This window comes from Pongo abelii, chromosome 23, assembly GCF_028885655.2.
Source record: "Pongo abelii isolate AG06213 chromosome 23, NHGRI_mPonAbe1-v2.0_pri, whole genome shotgun sequence".
NCBI classification, from domain to species: Eukaryota; Metazoa; Chordata; class Mammalia; order Primates; family Hominidae; genus Pongo; species Pongo abelii.
The window spans coordinates 56868774-56890229 of NC_085929.1; the positions used below are offsets into that span (position 1 = coordinate 56868774).

Consider the following 21456-nt stretch of genomic DNA (forward strand, 5'->3'; position numbering starts at 1 on the left):
GGGTCTATTTGTCATCTCGATTGTGCTGATGGTTTTATGGGTATGTGCACATGTCAGACTTGTCAAGTCACACACTTTAAATATGTGCAACTTATTGTATGTCAGTCACACTCTGCAAAACACAATGGTTGTGGGAGGAGGATATAGGCATAACCTTCTAGACCATGGGTGTCCAATCTTTTGGCTTCCCTGGGCCACGTTGGAAGAAGAATTGTCTTGGGCCACACATAAAATTCACTAACACTAATCATAGCTGATGCGCTGAAAAAAATCACAAAAAAACTCATAGTGTTTTTAGAAGTTTACGAATTTGTGTTGGGTTGCATTCAGAGCCATCCTAGGCTGTATGTAGTCCATAGGCCGCTGGTTGGACAAGCCTGTTTTAGACTAAAACTTAGCAATGTGTGTAAATTTTTTAATGTGAACCTTTTTTTTTTTTTGCGACAGAGTCTTCCTCTGTCCTAACTGCAGCGCAGTGTGGCAGTCATGGCTCACTGCAGCCTTGGCCTCCTGGACTCCAGCAGTCCTTCCACCTCGGCCTCCTGCAGTGCTCAGATGATAGGTGTGAACCACTACCCCTGGCCCCAGAACTTTTGATTTTATAGATCCCAGAATCTATCCTATGAAAGTAATGAAGTTATTTAACAAAAAATTACAGATTGTAATGAAAATCCCACTGGTTCAGGACAAATACCACTTACATAGGAACATACACAAAACCAATTCTTGTGTAGGATCCTTTTTTTTTTTTTTTTTTTTTGAGACAGAGTCTTACTCTGTCGCCAGGCTGGAGTGCAGTGGCACGATCTTGGCTCAATGCAACCTCCGCCTCCCAGGTTCAAGCTATTCTCCTGCCTCAGCCTCCCGAGTAGTTGGTGGCACCACGGCCAGCTAACTTTTCTATTTTTAGTAAAGACAGGGTTTCACCATGTTGGCCAGGATGGTCTCGATCTCTGGACCTTGTGATCTGCCCGCCTCAGCCTCCCAAAGTGCTGGGATTATAGGCGTGAGCCACTGCACACAGCCTTTTTTTTTTTTTTTTTATGAGTTGGGGGGTCTCCATCACCCAGGCTGGAGTTGGTCATGCAATCTCCACTCACTGCAGCCCCGCCTCCTGGGCTCAAGTGATCCTCCCAAGGCTGCCAAGTAGCTGGGACCACAGGTGAGCACCACCGTGCCTGGCTAATTTTTTTGTGTGTGTGTGTTTTTGCTAGAAACAGGGTTTCACCATGTTGCCCAGGCTAGTCTTGAACTACTGGGCTCAAGTGATCCACCTGTCTTGGCCTCCCACAGTGGTGGGATGACAAGCATGAGCCCCATGCCCAGCCTGGTGCAGGATCTTGCCTGACGTCAACAGGCAGCACTGGCACTTTGCACACTCTCCAGGCCCGTGAGACCCAGAGCCCTGGGCTGTACCCTTGACCGTCCTCTGCAGGTTCCCCCACTGTCCAGCCTGGAAAGCAGGTAGGATGTACCAAGGGAAGATGATATTAATAAAATAAAATTTAGTCCTGTGCTTTGGTTTCATCACAAATTTTAGTTTATTTCTAAAGCAAGTTCAAAGAAAAAAAGCATAAACCTTTTTAGCAGTTTTTTATCTGATAGTTTGTTTTTTCTTTATTTTTCAAAGGGTCTGACTCGTGATCCATCCAAAGAGCTGTTAAATAAATATAATAAGTAGAGCACTAGATGTTTACGTTTGCTCTTTCAACCAAGCCAGTGTAAACACTGAGCTGTTTTTTAAAAACATTTTTCTGCCTGATAATTTCTAGAATAGGAAAACAATGATGGACCAAGCTGAGCATGGAACAAAGGAGAGGCGTGTTGGTGACAAGGACCTGCTGGCGCTGGCGCCCTTTACTGCAGAGATGAGCGATTGGGGTATGTGCTCGTGAGGGGCAAGGAGAAGAGCAACTCCGAGACTCTCACCTGGAAAACAGGGACTTTGAGGAGTGGGCTCTCACGCGGAAGGAAGAACAGTCGGGGGGCGTGTGGCCTGTGACAGGCGGCTGCCGTCTCCACCTTGACTGGAGACTTGGTGTTTTAGGTTAGATACTCTAAGAAGACTTTTAGATTCTGGGTTGTTTTTTCCAGGTACTCTTTGCAGATGTGGACATTTTTTAATCCAGTCTCTAATATTTGAGTGGGATCTCTAAAGCCGCAGAATCGGTTGACAGCCTGTCATTTTCCTCTCAGAAGCTGCATTCATTCTCCTGACCCTCTTTAACAAAGCACAGACAGGTTGAGTGCAGGGCTCACACCTGTCATCCTAACACTTTTGGGAAGCCGAGGTGGGTAGATCACATGAGCTCAGGAGTTCGAGACCAACCTGGACAACATGGCAAAACCCTGTCTCTATACAAAAAAAAAAAAAAAACAAAAATTAGCCAGGTGTGGTGGTGGGCGCCTGTGGTCCCAGCTACCCAGGACACTGACGTGGGAGGATCGCTTGAGCTCAGGAGATGGAGGTTACAGTGAGCTGAGATTGTGCCACTGTACTCCAACCTGGGTGACAGAGCCAGACCCTGTCTCAAAAAAGAAAAAAAACATACAGACAGATTATTAAAGGGAATGCCCTGTGTGCATCTTACCCATGGTCACACTGAAGAGCTGCTCCCTGTCTGTGACTCTGATTTAGCCTTTGCACAGACGTGCTGACGCCTGACCTAGGTGAGGACGTATCCACAGCTGTTGAGAGCTGCTTGCATCTAACTGAAACTTTCTCCGCTTTGAATACAGTAAATGAAATTCAGACCCCTAAAGCAAGAAAGATGGAGTTTTTCAATCCAGTGCTAAATGAAAATCAGAAGTTAGCAGTTAAAAGGATTCTCAGTGGTGACTGCCGTCCCCTCCCGTATATTCTCTTTGGACCTCCTGGGACTGGAAAGACAGTGACAATAATAGAGGCTGTTTTACAGGTAAGGACAGCGGCGCCGCAGGTGCTATGGCTCTGTGCTGCTGTTCACGTGTCGTCCGTGTCTTCAGGAAGTGTGAGTTTAGATTGTAGAATTGGACAGTTGGAAAGAGCTTGAGAAATACCAGTTATTTCATAATGTTAAATCTGTTTTTGTGGATATGTATGGATTTAAAAGCTTATTTCATAGGTTTAGAAGCAAACTTATTTTTAGCCTAGTAAACTATTTTATTTGAATCATGAAATTTTGCCGCAGAAAGAAGTTACTCTTACAGTAGCTACAGCCACCATTCTGCAGAAGTTTTAGATATCTTCATTTGTAATTGAAGTTAAGTTTATGAAAATATTGTCTACAGATGCTTTTTGACTTTTGATGGGGTTACAACCCAATAAACCCATTGTAATGGGATTTGGGAGGCCTGTTTCAGGTTCATCAAGGCATGATCCCTTGTAAGGTGAGGAGCAGACTGACTGGGGATGGCCTTCACACCATCATAAAGTCAAGAAAGCGTTAAGTCAAACCATCATAAGCCGAAGACCATCTACATTTAGTGTCATTCAGGATTCAAATTAGCAAACAGGTGTTGAGTGCAGAATTGTACCACACGCCAGATGTGTGCAGATGAATCTGACTCTGTTTCTGCCCTGAAAGGTGGTTTAGAATCTTAGAGAGTGCAGAGAACCTTCCTACCTAACCCACGCCTTGGCAGCAGTGTGATGAGGCAGAGTCGTGGCCCAGGTCTCAGTGTGTTGGGGGCTGGCATCTGAGCCCACACAGCTGAGTCCCTGCACCCGAATGTGCGTGTTGAGGTTAGACTCCTGGTTTCCACCTTGCGGTGTGGATGTTGAGCCTTGGTCTCTTGTGTGTCTTTGATGAAGGTACACTTTGCCTTGCCGGACAGTCGGATTTTAGTCTGTGCGCCCTCCAACAGTGCTGCTGACCTCGTGTGTCTGCGGCTGCACGAGAGCAAGGTGCTACGGCCGGCCGCCATGGTCCGGGTGAACGCCACCTGCAGGCTTGAGGAGGTGAGCCCTTGGTGCAAGCAGCAGGGGGCACCAGAACCCCTCCCTGGAACGTGGGAAACTCCCTGGAGCTTGGGAAACTCCCTGGAGCGTGGGAAACTCCCTGGAACGTGGGAAATGCCAAGTGGGCAGGGGTAGGACGGTGGGCAGAGAGGCGCCGCAGAAGGCTGTGTTTGAGAAATGGCTCTGCCATGGCCCGCCCTCACCACTGAATGGTGGAGCTTGATTGCTGAATATTTCATCACATTCTTACTCTGTGTGAGTTACCAGACCTATTGTGGGCATTCGCAGCATTGTAAAATTATCACATTCCTCTTTTATTTAATCCCCAAACGTCTTGTTACTTTTTAAGTAGTTTTGTTTTGTTGGTTTGGTGTTTTTTTGTTTTGTTTTGTTTTTGTTTTGTTTTTTTTTTGAGACAGAGTCTCGCTCTGTTGCCCAGAATGGGGTACAGTGGTGCGATCTCGGCTCACTGCAAGCTCCGCCTCCTGGGTTCACGCCATTCTCTGGCCTCAGCCTCCCAAGTAGCTGGGACTACAGGCACCCGCCACTGCGCCCGGCTAATTTTTTGTATTTTTAGTAGAGGTGGGGTTTCACCGTGTTAGCCAGGATGGTCTCGATCTCCTGACCTCGTGATCCGCCCGCCTTGGCCTCCCAAAGTGCTGGGATTACAGGCGTGAGCCACTGCGCCTGGCCTGGTTTGGTTTGAAGTATCCCTTTAAGTGCTGGTTTGGTTATAGAGTGAAGTATTGCTTTTGTTTGTTTGTTTGTTTGAGACGGAGTTTTTGCTCTTGTTGCCCAGGCTGGAGTGCAGTGGTGTGATCTCGGCTAACTGCAACCTCCGCCTCCTGGGTTCAAGCAATTCTCCTGCCTCAGCCTCCCAAGTACCTAGGATTACAGGTGTGCACCACCACATCTAGCAAATTTTGTATTTTTAGTAGAGACGGGGTTTCACCATGTTGGTCAGGCTGGTCACAAACTCCTGACCTCAAGTGATCCACCCGCCTCTGCCTCCCAAAGTGCTGAGATTACAGGCTTCAGCCACTATGCCCAGCCTGAAATATTACATTTTAAAAAGACATGGAAAATAGCTGGGTGTGGTGGCACGCGTCTGTAATCCCAGCTACTCGGGAGGCTGAAGCAGGAGAATCGCTTGAACCTGGGAGGAGAGGTTGCAGTGAGCCGAGATTGCACCATTGCACTCCAACCTGGGTGATAGAGCAAGAGCAAGACTCCGTCTCTAAATAAACAAACAAACAAACTGAATAGAAAATGTACAGAGTTGTTTTGGGGAAGGATCTGCAGGATTATGTGTTATATTTGTGACTCTAGAGTTGATAAAACATGGACTGAATTGATAAGGAAGTATGAAATATTTTGAGGAAAAAACCTTAAATCATGACTTAGACGTAACTAAGAAGTGGTACCAGAGCGAGGTTCCCTTTTGGAATTCTTTTTGCCCTGGTGATTCCGTCCAGTTTATAGAAGTGCTTAGTAATTGGAGGAGTAAAATAACTCTACGCCTCCTTGCCCCCAGATAGTTATCGATGCCGTCAAACCGTATTGCAGAGACGGAGAGGACATCTGGAAAGCCTCACGCTTCCGGATAATCATCACCACATGCAGCAGCTCGGGGCTGTTTTACCAAATAGGAGTGAGGTGAGCCCAGGCATGGAGTGCGGCGTGGGACCTCCCAGGGCAGAGGTCGGTGTTCTCTCCTAGCTTCTGTCTGAGGGGCGGATGACCCAGAGACTCAGTGCTCGGGGAGGGAGGCAGGGCAGTGAGCGAGAAAAGCTGGTTGGCGAGGCCCGTGCCTGAATGGAGCTGGGGAGGCCGAGACCCCAAGGACCCAAAGGAGCCAGCAGTGGGATGGGCAGGCGGATGGACTGGCCCGTGCAGAGGCCCCGCGGTTGGAGAGCACTGAGGTCTCCCCAAAGGAGACTGTAGAGCCAGAGCCTCGTGAGCAGGAACAGCCTGAAAGGGGTGGCGATGGGGAGGCCTGGTGGGCTGTGAAGGGGCCTTTGGACTGACCTCTGATGAGCTGGGAAGCCAGTGAAGGGCTTCTGAGCAGGAGAGTGGGTCTCTTGGAGTGGGCGTGGGGAGGCAGGCTGCCTAGGAAACGGCTGGGCTCTGTAAGGTCAGACCCTGGGGGGCCATTTGTGCCCCTGGCGCTGGGGGCTCTTCAGGGGAGACAGGCGGAGGAGATGGATTGCGGGGTGCCGGCTGTCATAGGGCCTCCCCTGGGGGCTGGAAGGAAGAGCTTCGAGCCCAGGGAGGCTGAGCGAGGACCAAGGCACTCTCAGACCCCAGTGCAGGGGGGTGGGGTCAGGTAGGCAGCAGGCAGCTCCCTCTCAGTGAGTAGAGCCAGACAGTGTCGGGGGCACAGGCTGAGGGTGAGAAAGGGAGAAGCCAGGGCCTCTGAGGTTAGCCCCCCCCCACCCCGTCCTCCCTGACGGCCTGGAGACAGGTCGCCCCGGACGGTGTCCAGCATCACAGTGGCCATCAGGGTGACCACAGAAGGTGGTCTGTCAGCTCCACATGGAGCAAAGGCACAGCCAGCCACGCCTATCACAACGTGTCACGAATGGTTTCATCGGCGCATTTAACTCTCTCACATACATGATGTCCTTTCATCAAGAAGTTAGTAAAACGTGATTGATGAGACACTTTACATTTTTTTTGGTTCAAGTCTTCAAAATCCACCATGTATTTTACACGTAGAGCATGTCACGTTTCAGACTAGCCACTGTGCGGTGCCCAAGAGCCGTGTGTGGCTACTGGATTGGACAGCACGGATCTGAACAAGAGAGGGGTTTTTTTTGTTAATGTGTGTTGATGAGTCAAAGGTCAAGAGCCGAAGAGCCGGTCCTCACTGGGGTGCAGAGGGCTCTGTGGGGGTGGGGCGGGCACTGCATGGACCCTGCACCCTGGAGCTGATGTTCAGGTAGTGGGAGGAGGTGACCAGCTAGGGCAAGCCGCTCTCTCAGAGACGCTCTGTGCAGAAGCAGGGAGGGTGTTGCAGCCCAGCTGCAGAGGCCCCACAGGGTTAGTTGGCCACTGGGGGCAGCTGGAGCGGGGAGGGGCACTTCAAAGGGCAAAGAAGTAGCAATGTCATCTGGCAAAAGTGACATTAAATAACTGCAATTAATACAGAATTGAAACCTAAATGCTTACATTCTAGGAAAGATACGTAATGTTAATTTTTTTCAACAGAAATGGGGGACATGAGATGGGGAAATGGCAGTGTGCTGATTTCCACATCTTTCACTGGGAGGAGTTCACGGTGTCACTTGTGAAATCCGTGTCTTGAGAGTTACACATTGAGACCTGAAGTGAAAGGTGTCAGCTGACTGTGAGTGGATGCAGGACATGTTGGGCCCAGCACTGCTGTAAGCAGGAGCCCGCCCCCACACAGGTCTGACCACAGGGTCTCACCCCACAGTGGGACACCTGAGGCTCAGAGGTGATGGATTTGCCCAGTGTCTAGGGTTGGAGAGGGGAGATCCTGGAATCAGCAGTGAGAAGGGTGAACGTGGGCTCGGCAGTGAGAAGAGTGTGGGCCCAAGGTGCGTCCTGTTGAGTGTTGGCGTGGCTCCGGACACTCTCTCTGCCCCATACCTGCTTCCTCAGGCGTCAGGACATGTTTCTGCCCCAACAGCATTTCCCCACTGAGGCCTCCTGACCACAGAGCAGAAGCTGCTGGGGTGGGTGAGCCAGGGAAGCCAGGGCGCCTGTTCCTCAGCTCATGGCCCCAGGTGGGGTGGCCCCTCTGCACTCTAGAAACAGATCATGTGCGGAGCGAGCTCCTGCTCTCCACTCAGTCCCACAGCCTTCCCATGCAAGAGCTCCGCAGCTTCTCCTGACGACTCCTTCCCGCAAAATTCCCACCCCGTCCATCAGCAACGCTGTGGACTCTCTGCCCCACACCTCCCTTGTCACACGGAGAAGGAGGAGCCGGACAGGCGCCCGCCAGGAGGGCTGCTCTGTAGCTGGGAACCTCACTGAGTTTGCAGCAGGGGCCAGAATTGTGGGGAGCCATTCTAGAGACCCCATTTTCTTTTTTTTTTGAGATGGAGTCTCGCTCTGTCGCCCAGGCTGGAGTGCAGTGGCGTATCTCAGCTGACTGCAAGCTCCGCCTCCCAGGTTCACGCCATTCTCCTGCCTCAGCCTCCCGAGTAGCTGGGACTACAGGCGCCCGCCACCACGCCCAGCTAAATTTTTTTGCATTTTTAGTAGAGACAGGGTTTCACCATGTTAGCCAGGATGGTCTCGATCTCCTGACCTCATGGTCCACCCGTCTCGGCCTCCCAAAGTGCTAGGATTACAGGCGTGAGCCACCGCGCCCGGCCAACCCCATTTTCTTAATGGTGCCGCAGATTGGGAAGTGGCTCCCAGGGCCTCAGCCTATTGGCATGCAGGCCGGGCAGTGCCCAGCTGAGAGTGGCTCACAAGGATGAGTCAAGAGGAAATGAGCGCATGGCAGGAGAGGCCGCCATCTGTGGCCGCCTGCACGGCCAGGCCTGTTCTCAGCGCTTTACCGCGGCCAATTCAGCTGCTCTCACCTCAGCCGCCTCCTGAGAGACACGTGGGAGGTGGAGGCTCAGAGAGGGGAAGTCGGGACTCAAGCCTGGGCATTTTGATAATCACAGGAGTGAGACGCAGGTGGAGAGCAGGCCAGGAGCCTGCGGCGCTTCTCCTGTGAGCTGCCCCCAGGAGGCGCTCGTGTGTTGCCCGTCGCCCCCACCCCTTCTTCCCTCCACATCTCTAGAAATACAGACACTGCGTGCAGAGCACCGGGTGCTGATGTGGGTTAGCAGGCACCTCCTGATACCTGTGGCCTGTCCTCCCTCCAGCCGGGTGACACCCAGACCCCCAGCTCCTGCACACCCCTGGGCAACCCCGCTGTGCCCCCGGGGTGCTGAGCGTGGCTTTGCCAGTGTGTCAGAGGCATCAATTGCTAAAACAATTAGGCAGAAATTACCATTTAGAACATCTTTGCTCTAGAGTTGGGCACTTCACTCACGTGTTTGTGGACGAGGCCGGGCAGGCAAGTGAGCCGGAATGCCTCATTCCTCTGGGGCTGTTGTCGGACATCAGTGGCCAGGTAAGTCCCGACTACTGTGTGTGCTGCTTCCTCCTCACCCCGTTCTCCTGAGGGGATGGGGGCTGCGGTCCTGCTGGGAACAGTCACAGCCGTACAGGGGTCAGGTGGGAAGTGCGAGGGACCCCGAGGTGCTGGGGCCATGGGTCTCTAGTGTACTTTATTCCTGTTGGACTAGAAGTGAATGTCTTGACTCATTTACTTGTAAAACGGAGGTAAGAGCCATTCTAGCTATTGGGGATGCAGCGGTGAAGTCACGAATGTGGTCCCTGCTCTGGGTGAGCCGGCTGTTCAGTGCCTGGAGGGGCGGACAGGGCTAGTGCTCCTGCATCTGACCCACTTGCCCCTCGGGCTGCCCCGGCCTCCAGCTCTGTGCATCCTCTGTCCTCTGCTCCCACCTGCTTCCTCCCCGGGTGCTTCTGGTGGTGGCGTGGGCGTCACCTTGAACTCCCGTGATTCCCTCACTGTGGCTCATCCAGTGTCCAGCGCGGGACGTTTCAGGCTCCTCCTTGGCGCCCATCCTAGATGTCTGTCCCAGTCACCAGGCACTGTGGGGCGGAGCATGAAGGTGGCGCCTAAGGAGGGAGCAGGGACTGGTCCAGGCAGAGCAGTGGCGTAGGGCGGCCTCACCAGGTCAAGGCAACCATGGACAAGAGGGAAGGGGCAGGTGGGATGGCGGCCAGGGCCAGCCACGCAGAAGCTTCCAGAAGATAGACAGCATCCTTGGGGCTCTTACCACTTTGAGAGATTCGCAGAAGAGAAAACCAGGCTGCAGAAGCCGGGCAGATGGCAGGACTTCAGGGGCATGCGGGGAGAGATGGCTCCAAGCCCTGTCAGCATCCCCTGGTCTCCCAGTTCCTCCCGTCGTCCCCTGCAGCCAGAGCGAGCATGGGGCCGTCGTGCGCGCAGCCCCATTCCCACCTGAGCCCGTAGGAGTGGCAGCGGCACCCTCCCTGCGTGAGCTGAGACGGGCCCTCTGTGTGCAGATCGTGCTAGCAGGAGACCCCATGCAGCTCGGCCCAGTCATTAAGTCCAGACTTGCCATGGCCTATGGGCTGAACGTGTCCTTGTTGGAACGGCTGATGTCTCGACCCGTGTACCAGAGGGACGAAAATGCTTTCGGTGCTTGCGGCGCACATAACCCCCTGTTGGTGAGTCACAGACGCCAGCACGTTCCGGTCCCCAGCTAAGCAGACACAGGCTCCGGGGCAGTCGAGCAGCTCACCCTTCTGTCCACCTGAGTCATCTCCATCCATGGGCAGAGTGCAGGGGAGCACCCACCACAGCACCTCCCCTGTCAGCAGAAACTGCAGCCTGGTGCTGATGGCTGAGACTCTGGGGTCAGATACAGTAAGATAAGTTAAAATCTGTGTTACTCTGTTAACGTAAGAAAAGCAGGAAGTAACTTTTGTGACTTAAAAAGCCTGCCCTAGACTGACTGCAGGCAGTGTCTCCTCAGTGGTCTCCAACCCCGAGGTCCCACTGAAGTGCAGGTTCTGGGCTCTCAGCCAACCTTGTACCAAATTCTGAGGGATGGGCTTTGGGATTTGCATCTTTGGAGCCCCCAGCACACTGAGCTTGGGCCTCCAGGGCCCGTCATTAAACAGTGAACCAAGTAGCCTCAGTTTGTGAGCCCCTGTAGCCCACAGAAGAACAGTCTCCGTCTGATTCCCATGGCCAGTATTAACATCAACAGAAAATGAGGGGCAGTTACCATGGGCAGACTTTCAGGGAAAAGGACTGGACCCCATTTTTGGTTGTCAAGTGTAGGGAGCAGGTGGGGGTCTTCAGGCCAAGGAGGGCCTCATGAGGGACCACCCGCAAGACAGGTACCGGCTGTGCCAGGAGGCCATGAAACTGCCCCCGGGAAGACGGCGGGCCGCGAGCTGCTGGGCCCAGAGGGCGCCTGAGAGCTCTGCTGCCCCCCAGAGGTTTGCCTCATCCTCCAGTGCCGCTGTGCACCTGCACCCGCTAGCTGCTTTGCTGGAGGTGTGGGTGCAGGTGACGTGGCCGCAGCAGGAGAGACCAGCACGCTGCCATCACCACCGTCCCCACCACACAGCCTTCAGGGCAGGTGCATGCGGCACATGGCCACAGGTACAGAAAGACCCTGCCGCACGGGAGGTGAAGGCCTTGTCCTGTGCGGGGCCTGGGCAGTGTCCAGCACCCTCCAACCAGAGCAGCTGCCACAGTGACCCCAGGAGGCTGCATGCTTCCTTCCTCTTCCCCAGCAGCTGCCCATGTCGAGCTAAGGCAGAGGTGCCGTGACTCTAGGTCGCATTTGGAGTTTGGAGTAGCACGTTGAAGGCTGGACACACTAAGGCAGAGGTGCCGTGACTCTAGATCGTATTTGGAGTTTGGAGTAGCACGTTGAAGGCTGGACACATTCTAGTTAGGCTTGACAGAGTCCGGAGGACTCATGGGGCCAATAACAGCGTTCTCATGCCAATGTCATCTGGCGAGTAACAGACAGCACTGTGGGAACACAGGTTTTCACCAGCAGGGGCTTTGTTAACTCATCCCAAGGAGGGAGAGCCCTAGGCGTGTTCTCCCCAGCAGTGTCTCCCCGAGGGACAGTCAGTGACAGGAGGGCAGAGGGTGCAGCATTGCATGCAGAGGACGGCTCCCCACGGCACAGACGCAGCGAGTCCTCATGCCAACACATGGGTCACATGATGAGCAGGGTCAAGACTGAGCATTGCTCTGACTGGTTGAACTCCTGTGGTCCCTGGAGACCCTCCCTGGCTGCTTACACCAGCACCAGGGGAAGAGCGCCTGCCATGAGTGAGTTTCCCGGGCAAGTTGGAGGCAGACAGTAAAGGTGTCCCATGTACTGGTGACATCACAGCCACCCTCGGCGGCATCAGTGAAGTCACAGCCAGGCCCGCCCAGGGCTGGCCATGCCCCCAGAGTCAGTGTCTATACTCTCCTGGCCGAGGGGCCCAGGAGCTCTTCCTTCCCTGTGGCCAAGCGGAGGCAGGACTGTGTGGGCCAGCAAGACGCTGTTTCCAGGATGAAGCTCTCATCACGCGAGGGAGGCATCCACCTGCCCTCCACCTGGCTGCTGGGTTCCAGGTGGCAGGAGACCTTTAAGAGGCCCCTCAGCCACACCCAGACCCAGGAGAGGAACAGAGGGCAGCCGTCACACCCTTTTCTTCCTGATGTTCCCATTTTCTATTCAGATGAACCCTTGGCTTGACCATCATCCAAGGGCTTGGTCTGGGGGCAGGCGACACACGGGCGCAGGAGCAGAGTCAGGCTTGGAAGTCAGGCAGGCCTTACGTTTGCCGTGCAGAGCCGCTTTTCCTTCGACAGAAGCTGTGCCGGTACCACCTTCCCCTTGTGACCCATCACCATCTCCTCGCAGGTCACAAAGCTGGTGAAGAACTACCGGTCCCACGAGGCCCTGCTGACACTGCCCTCACGGCTGTTCTACCATGGGGAACTCGAGGTCTGTGCGGACCCCACAGTGGTGACCTCCTTGCTGGGCTGGGAGAAGCTGCCTAAGAAAGGCTTCCCGCTCATCTTCCATGGTGTGCGGGTGAGTTGTGTCTTGAACCTGTAGGTGACTGTGTCGGGTAAGGACAGTGTGGCAGGAGGTCCTTCCTCCCAGGTGAGGCTCTGTCACCTGCCTGTGGTGGGGCAGATGTTCTGCTGGTCTCCAGAGAGTGAAAAGCCATTGGGGGCTTGTGCCCCCCAAGATGGATGCCGACTTCTCCTGCCAGATGAGTTGTGCCTGGCACCAAGGGGGCATCATGGGCACCACTCTCAGGTGGTCACAGCAGACAAGCACTGGGCTCCAAGAGAAGCGAAGCTGCCCAGTGAGCTCTGGAAGGCCTGGGGAAGCTCTCAGGGCCATGTGCCTGGGGACACCCCGGGGCCGCAGGAAGCGCCCAGAGGCCACCGCCGCCTCCCTCCTGGTGCTTCCCTCGAGGGTTGGAGCTGTCAGGAGAGAGCCCGGCAGGGAAGGCAGCAGCTGCGAGCCCGAGCCCTGTGCCTGGGGCCTGAGGAGTGACAGGCCACCACCCCCTCTCCGAGGCCTCGCAGAGGGACAGAGTTAGATGCTGAGTGGCCAAGCAAAATTACAAGCATTCACTAAAATGAGATAGTTTGTATTAGGAATTTAGTTAGAGCAGAAATCAAGTTTTGCATTAACCCCCTGCCCCAGAAGAAGGGGCATTCAAGGTATCTGCAGTGAGGGCTGCACCCGGGCCACACGGGGAACTCTGGTGCCAGTGCCCCTTCCATGCCACGGGCCCCGGAGGACAGGGGTCCAGGTTACACCACTCGGCTGCCTCGGGGCCTCTGCATTCCATGCCCCACCCAGCAGTGGCCCCCAGTTGCTCTTCATAAGTTCCTGAGGGAGAAAATCTGTCTGTGATCTGTCCAAAGCAGTGGGGTGGGATATGTGTATGGCGGCTGTGGGGTTCTCACATTTGGAAGGGAAGGGGTCCTGAGGGGAATCTGCAGTGAGCTGGACACCTCAAGACATGGTGCACTCTGAGGCGGGTCCCTCCCCAGCAGTGGTCTCCCGCTGTCTGTCTTGCTAGCTCTGCCCATCTTCAGAAGCTTTCCTGGGTATCAGGAAAACACATTAGTGGCCAGGCACAGGGGCTCACCTGTAACCCCAGCACTTTGGGAGGCCAAGGCAGGAGGATTGCTTGAGCCTGGGAGTTCAAGATTAGCCTGGGCAACACAGTGAAACTCCCATCTCTTAAAAAAAAAAAAATTTTTTTTTTAATTAGCTGAGCATGGTGGCATGTGCCTTTGGTCCCGGCTACTTGGGAGGCTGAGGCAGGAGGATCGCTTGAGCCCAGGAGATTGAGGCTGCAGTGAGCTATGATTGCACCACTGTACCTCAGCCCAGGCGACAGAGTGAGACCCTGACTCTAAAAACTATATAAATAAATGCATGGAGGCTGTCACTCAGCAGCTCTGTGTCCCGGCCTAGGATCTGTCCACCAGGTAGGCCATGGCGGAGAAGAGTCATGAAGCCTCTCGTTCTCGTTGTGCTCCTCATCAAATTATCCTTGGGTTTCTGATCGTTCTTGTCTTAACGAATTTTAACTGCTGTGTTTCATGCATATAATTTATCATTGCTTTATCTTCCTTATTATGTAATATCCTTCCATATTGTCATGTGTATTAGTCTTAAATTCCACCTCGTAGTATTAACATTGCCACTTTTTTCTTTTTACCTGGTATGTCTTTGCCCTCTTCATTTTTTATTGTTGTATTTCTTAGGAGCAGCTAAGTTTTTATATTTAATCCATTTTGGGAGTCAGTTTGCTTTTAGTGACATAAACCAGCCCAGTCTATAGTAGTTTCACATTATTTCTTCTTTATCTTTCTTAGTTATTTTATTTCCTGATTTTTTCTAGTTGATTGGTTGCTATTCATTGAATTATTTCTCAATTTAGAAGTTTCTGCTATAAGTTTCCATCACATTAATCTTTTAAGTTTCTTCAGTCATTTATTATTTACAGTAAATGAGTAAGTTAATGGTTTAACAACAACAGCAAAATTAATTCTTACTGCTTTATCTGGTGGTCACTTTTTTGGGTTTTGTTTTATGGGGTTTTTTGTTGTTTTTTTGTGTGACAGTTTTGCTCTTTCACCCCAGCTGGAGTGCAGTGGTGCCAATCTCGGCTCACTGCAACCTCCGCCTTCCAGGTTCAAGCGATTCTCATGCCTCAGCCTCCCACGTAGCTGGGACTACAGGCACCTGCCACCACGTCCAACTAATTTTTGTATTTTTACTGCTTTATCTGGCGGTCACTTTTTGGGGTTTTTGTTTGTTTGTCTGTTTTGTTTTGAGACAGGGTTTTGTTCTGTCACCCTGGCTGGAGTGCAGTGGTGCAATCTTGGCTCACTGCAACTTCTGCCTCCCAGTTTCAAGCAATTCTCATGCCTCAGACTCCCAAGGATTTGGCACTACAGGTGCCTGCCACCACGTCTGGCTAATTTTTGTATTTTTAGTAGAGACGGGGTTTCACCATGTTGGCCCGGCTGGTCTCGAACTCCTGACCTCGTGATCTGCCCGCTTTGGCCTCCCAAAGTGCTGGGATTATAGGCGTGAGCCACCGCACCCAGCCTGGTGGTCACTTTTTTAAATTCTAGGGCCGGACGTAGGAGGCCAAGGCAGGCAGATTGCTTGAGTCCAGGAGTTCAAGAACAGCCAGGACAACATAGCAAGACCCTATCTCTACAAAAAATACAAAAATTATCCGGGCATGGTGGTGCACACTTGTAGTCCCAGCTACTCAGGAGGCTGAGGTGGGAGGATCACCTGAGCCTGGGGAGGTTGAGGTTGCAGTGAACTGTGATCATGCCCTGGCACTTTAGTCTGGGCGACAGAGTGAAACCCTGTCTCATTCATTCATTCATTCATTCATAAATAAATGTACACATAATATAAAATTTGTCATGTTAAAAACCTTTTTTTTTTTTTTGAGACAGTTGTCTCACTCTGTCACCCAGGCTGGAGTACAGTGGCATGATCTTGGCTCACTGCAACCTCCGCCTCCCAGGTTCAAGCAGTTCTCATGCCTCAGCCTCCCGAGCAGCTGGGACTACAGGCATTCCCCACCACGCCCAGCTAATTTTTGTATTTTTAGTAGAGACGGGGTTTCACCATGTTGGCCAGGCTGGTCTCGAACTCTTGACCTCAAGTGATCTGCCCACCTCGGCCTCCCAAAGTGCTGGGATTACAGGCGTGAGCCACCACGCCCGGACTCCATTTTTAAGTGTAAAGTTTAATGGTGTTAAGTATATTCACATTGTTTTGCAGTCTCCAGAACTTTTATCTTGCAGTATTAAAATTCTATACCCATGAAACAGTAACTTTCTTCCCTGCAGCCGCTAGCAGCCACCATTCTACTTTCTGACTCTATGAATTCAGCTGTTCTAGGTGCTTCATACAAGTGGAATTAATCATGGAGTGTTTGTCCTTCTGTGACTGGCTTATTGCACTGAGCATCACGTCCTCAAGGTTCATCCATGTTGTGGTGTGTGTCAGAATTTCCTCCCTTTTGGGGGCTGAGTAACATTGTATTGTTTGTATACACCACACTTGGCTTATCAGTTCATCTATCAGTGGACACTTGGACTGCAGACGTTTGACTATTGTGAGTAGTGCTGCTACAACAGGTGTACAGATATCTATTTGAGACCCTGCTTTCAGTCCTCATGGGTACATACCCGGAAGTGGAATTGTTGGTAATTCTAGTCTTAATTTTTTGAGAAACCATCATCTTGCTTTCCACAGTAACTGCAGCATTTCCTACCCCAGCAGCAGTGCGCAGGGTTCCGGTTTCGCCACGTCCTCACCACTTATTTTCTGGGTTGTTTTATAGTAGCCATCTTTAGTGGGAGTGAGGTGTAGCTCGCTGTAGTTTTGATTTGCATTTCCCCAATGATTTGTGACATTGAGCAGCTTTTCATGTACCTGTTGGCCATCTGTATGTCTCCTTTGGAGAATTCAGGTCCTTTGCCCATATTTAATTGGGTCGCTTTTTGTCAGTGAGTTTAAGACTTCCTCATAGTTTTGGATATTAACTTCTTATATGCTATTTGCAAAGGTTTTCTCCCCCTCCGCAGATTATCTTTTCACATTGTTGGTTGCGTCCGTTGATGCCCAGACATTTTCCATTTGGATGTAGTCCAGCATATCCCTTTTAGTTATTGCCAGTGGCTTTGGTGTCGTATCCAAGAAATCATTGCCAAACCCAACATCGTGGGGCTTTTTCCATGTTTTCCTCCAAGAATTTTATGGATTTAGATCTTAGGTTTAGATCTTCGATCCACCTTGAGTTTACGTTTCCAGGTGGTGTCAGGTGAGGGTCCATCTTCATCCTTTTCGTGTGGCTCTCTAGTTTTTCCAGCAGCATTGGTTGAAAAACTGTCCTGGCACCCTTGTCAAAAGTCATCCGGCCATATACGCAAGGGTTTATTTCTAGGTTCTCCGTTCTACCCTGTTGATCTATATGTCTGTCTTTTATGTCAGTATATCTCATTAATGTTTTCTAAGGAAGAGTATTTTCAAGATGAGAAGTAGCTATATCAAAGGTCTAATATCAAAAAAAAAAAAAAAATGAGAAATACCAGCCAGCCCTCCATTCCGGGGCTCAGACCCGAGTGGCGGACTTATGTGACCCGTCCTCCTCTGTAGCATTTAGCACGACTGTGAGCCATTTCATCGTTATTTAACATATGCCATCTGCCCTGCTCACATGTAAGTTCTGCACAAGAGCAGGGATTTATTCTGTCATATTCAGTGTGTATTCCCAGCACCGACTTCAGCTCCTGAATTGTAGCCTTCTGGTGAATATTCATGAAGTAAAGTAGGTTTCCTCTCCTCATCAACCCAGGGCAGTGAGGCACGGGAGGGAAAAAGCCCATCGTGGTTCAACCCGGCCGAGGCCGTCCAGGTCCTGCGCTACTGCTGCCTCCTGGCCCAGAGCATCTCCAGTCAGGTGTCTGCCAGCGACATTGGCGTCATCACGCCCTACCGGAAGCAGGTACGCCCTGCCCAGGCACGCCGGGCTCTGTGAGGTCCCTGCAGCCCTGCTCCTTGGCTCCTGCAGCTCCACAGAGGCAGGAACAAGCTCCTTGTGAGCAGCAGCAGGTTTTTAAAGGAACAGGACCGCACTTGAATGTCGTTCAACATAAGAGGTCAACCAACTGCCATCTACGGGCCAGTTCCAGGCAGCTGCCAGCTTTTCTATGGCCGGAGCCTATAACAGTTTTTACATTTCTAAATGGTTACATTTATATGTCTCTTGATATTTGGCCCTTTGGGAAAACATTTGCCAACCCCCAGCTCTAACCCAGTGTTTCTCAAAGGGGGCACTTTGGGTATATTTGAATGGGACGCTTCTCATTTCGTATGACTCTGTGATGTGATTATAGGAGAGTTAGCGTCCCCAGGCCCCAGGGGCTGGTCCCAGGAAGCATCTTCACACGTTCACAGTGGCCCTGGAGCTCTGGTGGGGACACGGGTGCCTCCCATGCTGAACACCAGGTTTCGTTCGTGAAGCATGTGTCCCTGTGGTGTTCACACCACCAAGCAGAACTTGGAAAGAACCCCCAAAATACAGAATAAAAGGTGGGTCCCCTAGGCCATCACAGTAACAGATCACCTGTACCATGTGTGTGCTGACCGCAGAGCCCTTCACAGATGTTATGTTTCCTTTTTTCTGACCTCGGGGCCTCAAGAGGTGAGTGCTTAGTTCTCCCAGAGGTACAGAGATTACGAAGGCTTGTGGAGACAAGTAAGTTGCCAAACATCACACAGCCAGTGTCCTGGTGTCTTAACCTCAGCTTGTAGGTGCCATCCTGCTGAGACACACACCTCAGCTATAAGCAGCAGACACGCATCTCGTTTCTCCTGAAGGATTTCCTCCATCCTTGATGTGTGCTTGTGGGGAGGGAGGATTTTCCACATGAAACTTGGCTTTCCTAGTAAGCATTGTCCCCCGTCCCCAGTTTAATTAAAACTGCAATTTGTGTTCTAATCAATTCAGATGAGAAGAAAGCAATAAAGAATTAAAAAACAATATTGCACATTGGCCAATATTTGGTTTACGCTGTGATGTGTAAAGAAATGGATTTGTACATGCCGGGCGCGGTGGCTCATGCCTGTAATCCCAGAACTTTGGGAGGCTGAGGTAGGCGGATCACAAGGTGGGAGGCCGAGGTAGGCAGATCACAAGGTCAGGAGTTCGAGACCAGCCTGGCCAATATGGTGAAACCCTCTCTCTACTAAAAAATACAAAAAATTAGCTGGGCGTGGTGGCACGTGCCCATAATCCCAGCCGCTCAGGAGGCTGAGGCAGGAGAATTGCTTGAACCCGGGAGGCAGAGGTTGCAGTGAGCCGAGATCATGCCACTGCACTCCAGCCTGGGTGACAGAGTAAGACTCCGTCTCAAAAAAAAAAAAAGGAAAAGAAAAGAAATGGATTTGTACAGTGTTACCGTTAGTCTTTCTTTTAATCTGTTCTCAAGGTGGAGAAGATCAGAATTCTTTTGCGTAATGTTGATCTGATGGATATAAAGGTTGGATCGGTAGAGGAGTTTCAAGGACAAGAGTATCTGGTCATCATCATTTCCACCGTAGGTATCCCTGTTCTCCGTGGGGATGGCCAGTCAGGCGCTTGCTGCCCTGGGGGTTCTGGGGGCTTCAGATCTAAAGGGGCAGAGGCCGATTCCCAGCCCAGAGAAGCAGCTGCAGGCGGAGACTACCTAGGCCCAGGAGCCATCGTAAGCAGTGGCTGTGGGAAGGTCTTTTAAAACAATACTCTAAGACACAGGAAAATGAAGAGAAGGGACCCAGGAAGACATGGTGAATGCCTTGGAGAAGGAGGGACACGAAGTTGGAAGAACAGGCAGCTGAGGAACAGAGAGTGGGAGGGCAGGTACCCGCAGGAGAGCCCCTAAGACCCCGCCATCCAGACAGCCACAAGTGTAAGAGGGGTCCCTGTCTGCAGATGGAGTGCAATGAGACCCATCCCTTTCTGCTGCCCTTCCTCCTCCCCATTCTTCCCCTCCCCGCCTCCTCCTCCTGTTTCTTTTCTTCTTTTTTTTTTTTTTTTTTTTTTTTTTTTTGACGTGGCGTCTCGCTCTGTCGCCCAGGCTGGAGTGCAGTGGCCCGATCTTGGCTCACTGCAAGCTCCGCCTCCTGGGTTCATGCCATTCTCCTGCCTCAGCCTCCCGAGTAGCTGGGACTACAGGCACCCGCCACCACGCCCAGCTAATTTTTTTTTGTATTTTTAGTAGAGACGGGGTTTCACCGTGTTAGCCGGGATGGTCTCGATCTCCTGATCTCGTGATCCTCCCGCCTCAGCCTCCCAAAGTGCTGGGATTACAGGCGTGAGCCACCGCGCCCGGCCTCCTGTTTCTTTTTGAACCAAAAATGAGGTCATTCTGCTATTTAACATTTTTAAGTGTTTTCATATATCAAGAGTTTCTCTTCATGCCCCCCAGAAACTTCAAGTGCCATTTTTATTCATCTCTGTGTGCTTTTAGGTACGGTCAAATGAAGATAGATTTGAAGATGATCGATATTTTTTGGGTTTCTTGTCCAACTCAAAAAGATTTAATGTTGCAATCACCAGACCCAAAGCTTTGCTGATAGTGCTGGGAAACCCCCATGTTCTCGTTCGAGTGAGTTTTCAGGCACTGGGTGGGCTGTGATCACTTAAGGAGGGAGGGTCCAGTTCACTCGGGATGAGACGTACACGGCACCAGGAGACATGGGGCCTTCACTTGCTCTCACACCAGGCTAATTGTTATTGCCAACAGGACCCCTGTTTTGGTGCTTTGCTGGAATACAGTATTACGAACGGTGTTTACATGGGATGCGATTTACCTTCTGAACTGCAGTCTCTGCAAAAGTGAGCGCTTCTGCTGTCTTCCTCAAAGTCAGGCTGGCTCTAGGACGTGCTCTAGCCTGCCCTCCCCTGCTCCCGTCACCCCCATCCACTTACTCACCTGCAGCCTTAGCCCTCTGCCGACCACCTTCCTCACCTCATCCTGGGCTGCAGCCGCCACTGTTTCCTGGACATTTGGGGACATTTGGGGACATGTCACCTTTCCCACATAGGCTAACCGGGTAAACTAAGTCCCCTTGTAAAACCCACATTGGGAAAAGAGTGCAGCTCCCAGCCCGCTGTGGGAGCCTGACTCACTGGCCATCCGCTTCTCCTCTGTCTACAGCTGTGGCGAGGGGGTGGCAGACCCCTCCTACACAGTGGTGCCAGAATCCACAGGACCAGAGAAGCATCAGGAGCCCAGCTGATCTGCAGTGGCTGACAGCACGGAGGCCATGTGCTCGGCCTGGCCACGTTGCCGTACTGTCTGCTCCGTGGCTCCTGTGGCCCGCCCTTGTCTCGCAGCCAGGCAGGGTTCGTGTGTGGGTGTGGGGCTGCCAGGTTGGACGCAGCTGCTGCTGCCCTGACTTTGGCATATGCCAGCCTGTTCCTGCCACAGGGCAGTCACTGCCGCCTACCCTGAAATAAATCCTCGAGTTACCCCCAGCAGCCTTTCCACCTCGAGATGTGTGCCCGTGTCAGTGGTGACCAGGGTTTCGTGCTGGCGCAGTTTTTGGAGATGGCTTGCTGTGCACTTCGCCGGAACTAGCCGCGTGTCAGGCTCCAGGCAAGGCTGCCAGCTCCACTCAGCAGAGCGCCAGGGCCATGGACCAGGCAAATAGAGCCCACAGGGCCTGAGGCTGTACATGGGGCCAGGGTGGTGGGGGTGGCACTCAGGCCTGCCCTAGGCCCAGTGCTCCTGGGAGTTTGCAGCTGGGCAGGTTCCTGGGTACAGGCCTGGACCCTTTAGGGGTCCTTAGAACACATCTCTGGGCCAGAAATAAAACACGTGGAGATGGGCGACGCACCTCAGGCCAGGAGGAGCAGAG

The 21456-nt window shown here is 52.2% G+C and overlaps 1 protein-coding gene across 6 annotated transcripts in view; it reads left to right on the forward strand.

Annotated features, from left to right (window-relative positions):
* MOV10L1 (Mov10 like RNA helicase 1) overlaps positions 1-21073 on the forward strand; it is a 70642-nt gene extending 49569 nt beyond the window's left edge. For 2 of the 6 annotated variants that reach the window (XM_024240181.3, XM_054543838.2), the window contains exons 16-27: positions 1773-1881; positions 2740-2918; positions 3794-3940; positions 5475-5596; positions 8942-9041; positions 10025-10189; positions 12406-12579; positions 17408-17557; positions 19044-19151; positions 20064-20201; positions 20340-20431; positions 20754-21073. In XM_024240181.3, the coding sequence (XP_024095949.3) occupies positions 1773-1881; positions 2740-2918; positions 3794-3940; positions 5475-5596; positions 8942-9041; positions 10025-10189; positions 12406-12579; positions 17408-17557; positions 19044-19151; positions 20064-20201; positions 20340-20431; positions 20754-20835 (1566 nt within the window). In that variant the 3' untranslated portion in view covers positions 20836-21073. Of the gene's footprint in view, positions 1-1772; positions 1882-2739; positions 2919-3793; positions 3941-5474; positions 5597-8941; positions 9042-10024; positions 10190-12405; positions 12580-17407; positions 18707-19043; positions 19152-20063; positions 20202-20339; positions 20432-20753 lie in introns of those variants that run through there. The other 4 variants (XM_024240182.3, XM_054543837.2, XR_008517925.2 and 1 more) reach the window with 4 other exon arrangements.
* The last annotated feature ends 383 nt before the right edge of the window (positions 21074-21456 follow it).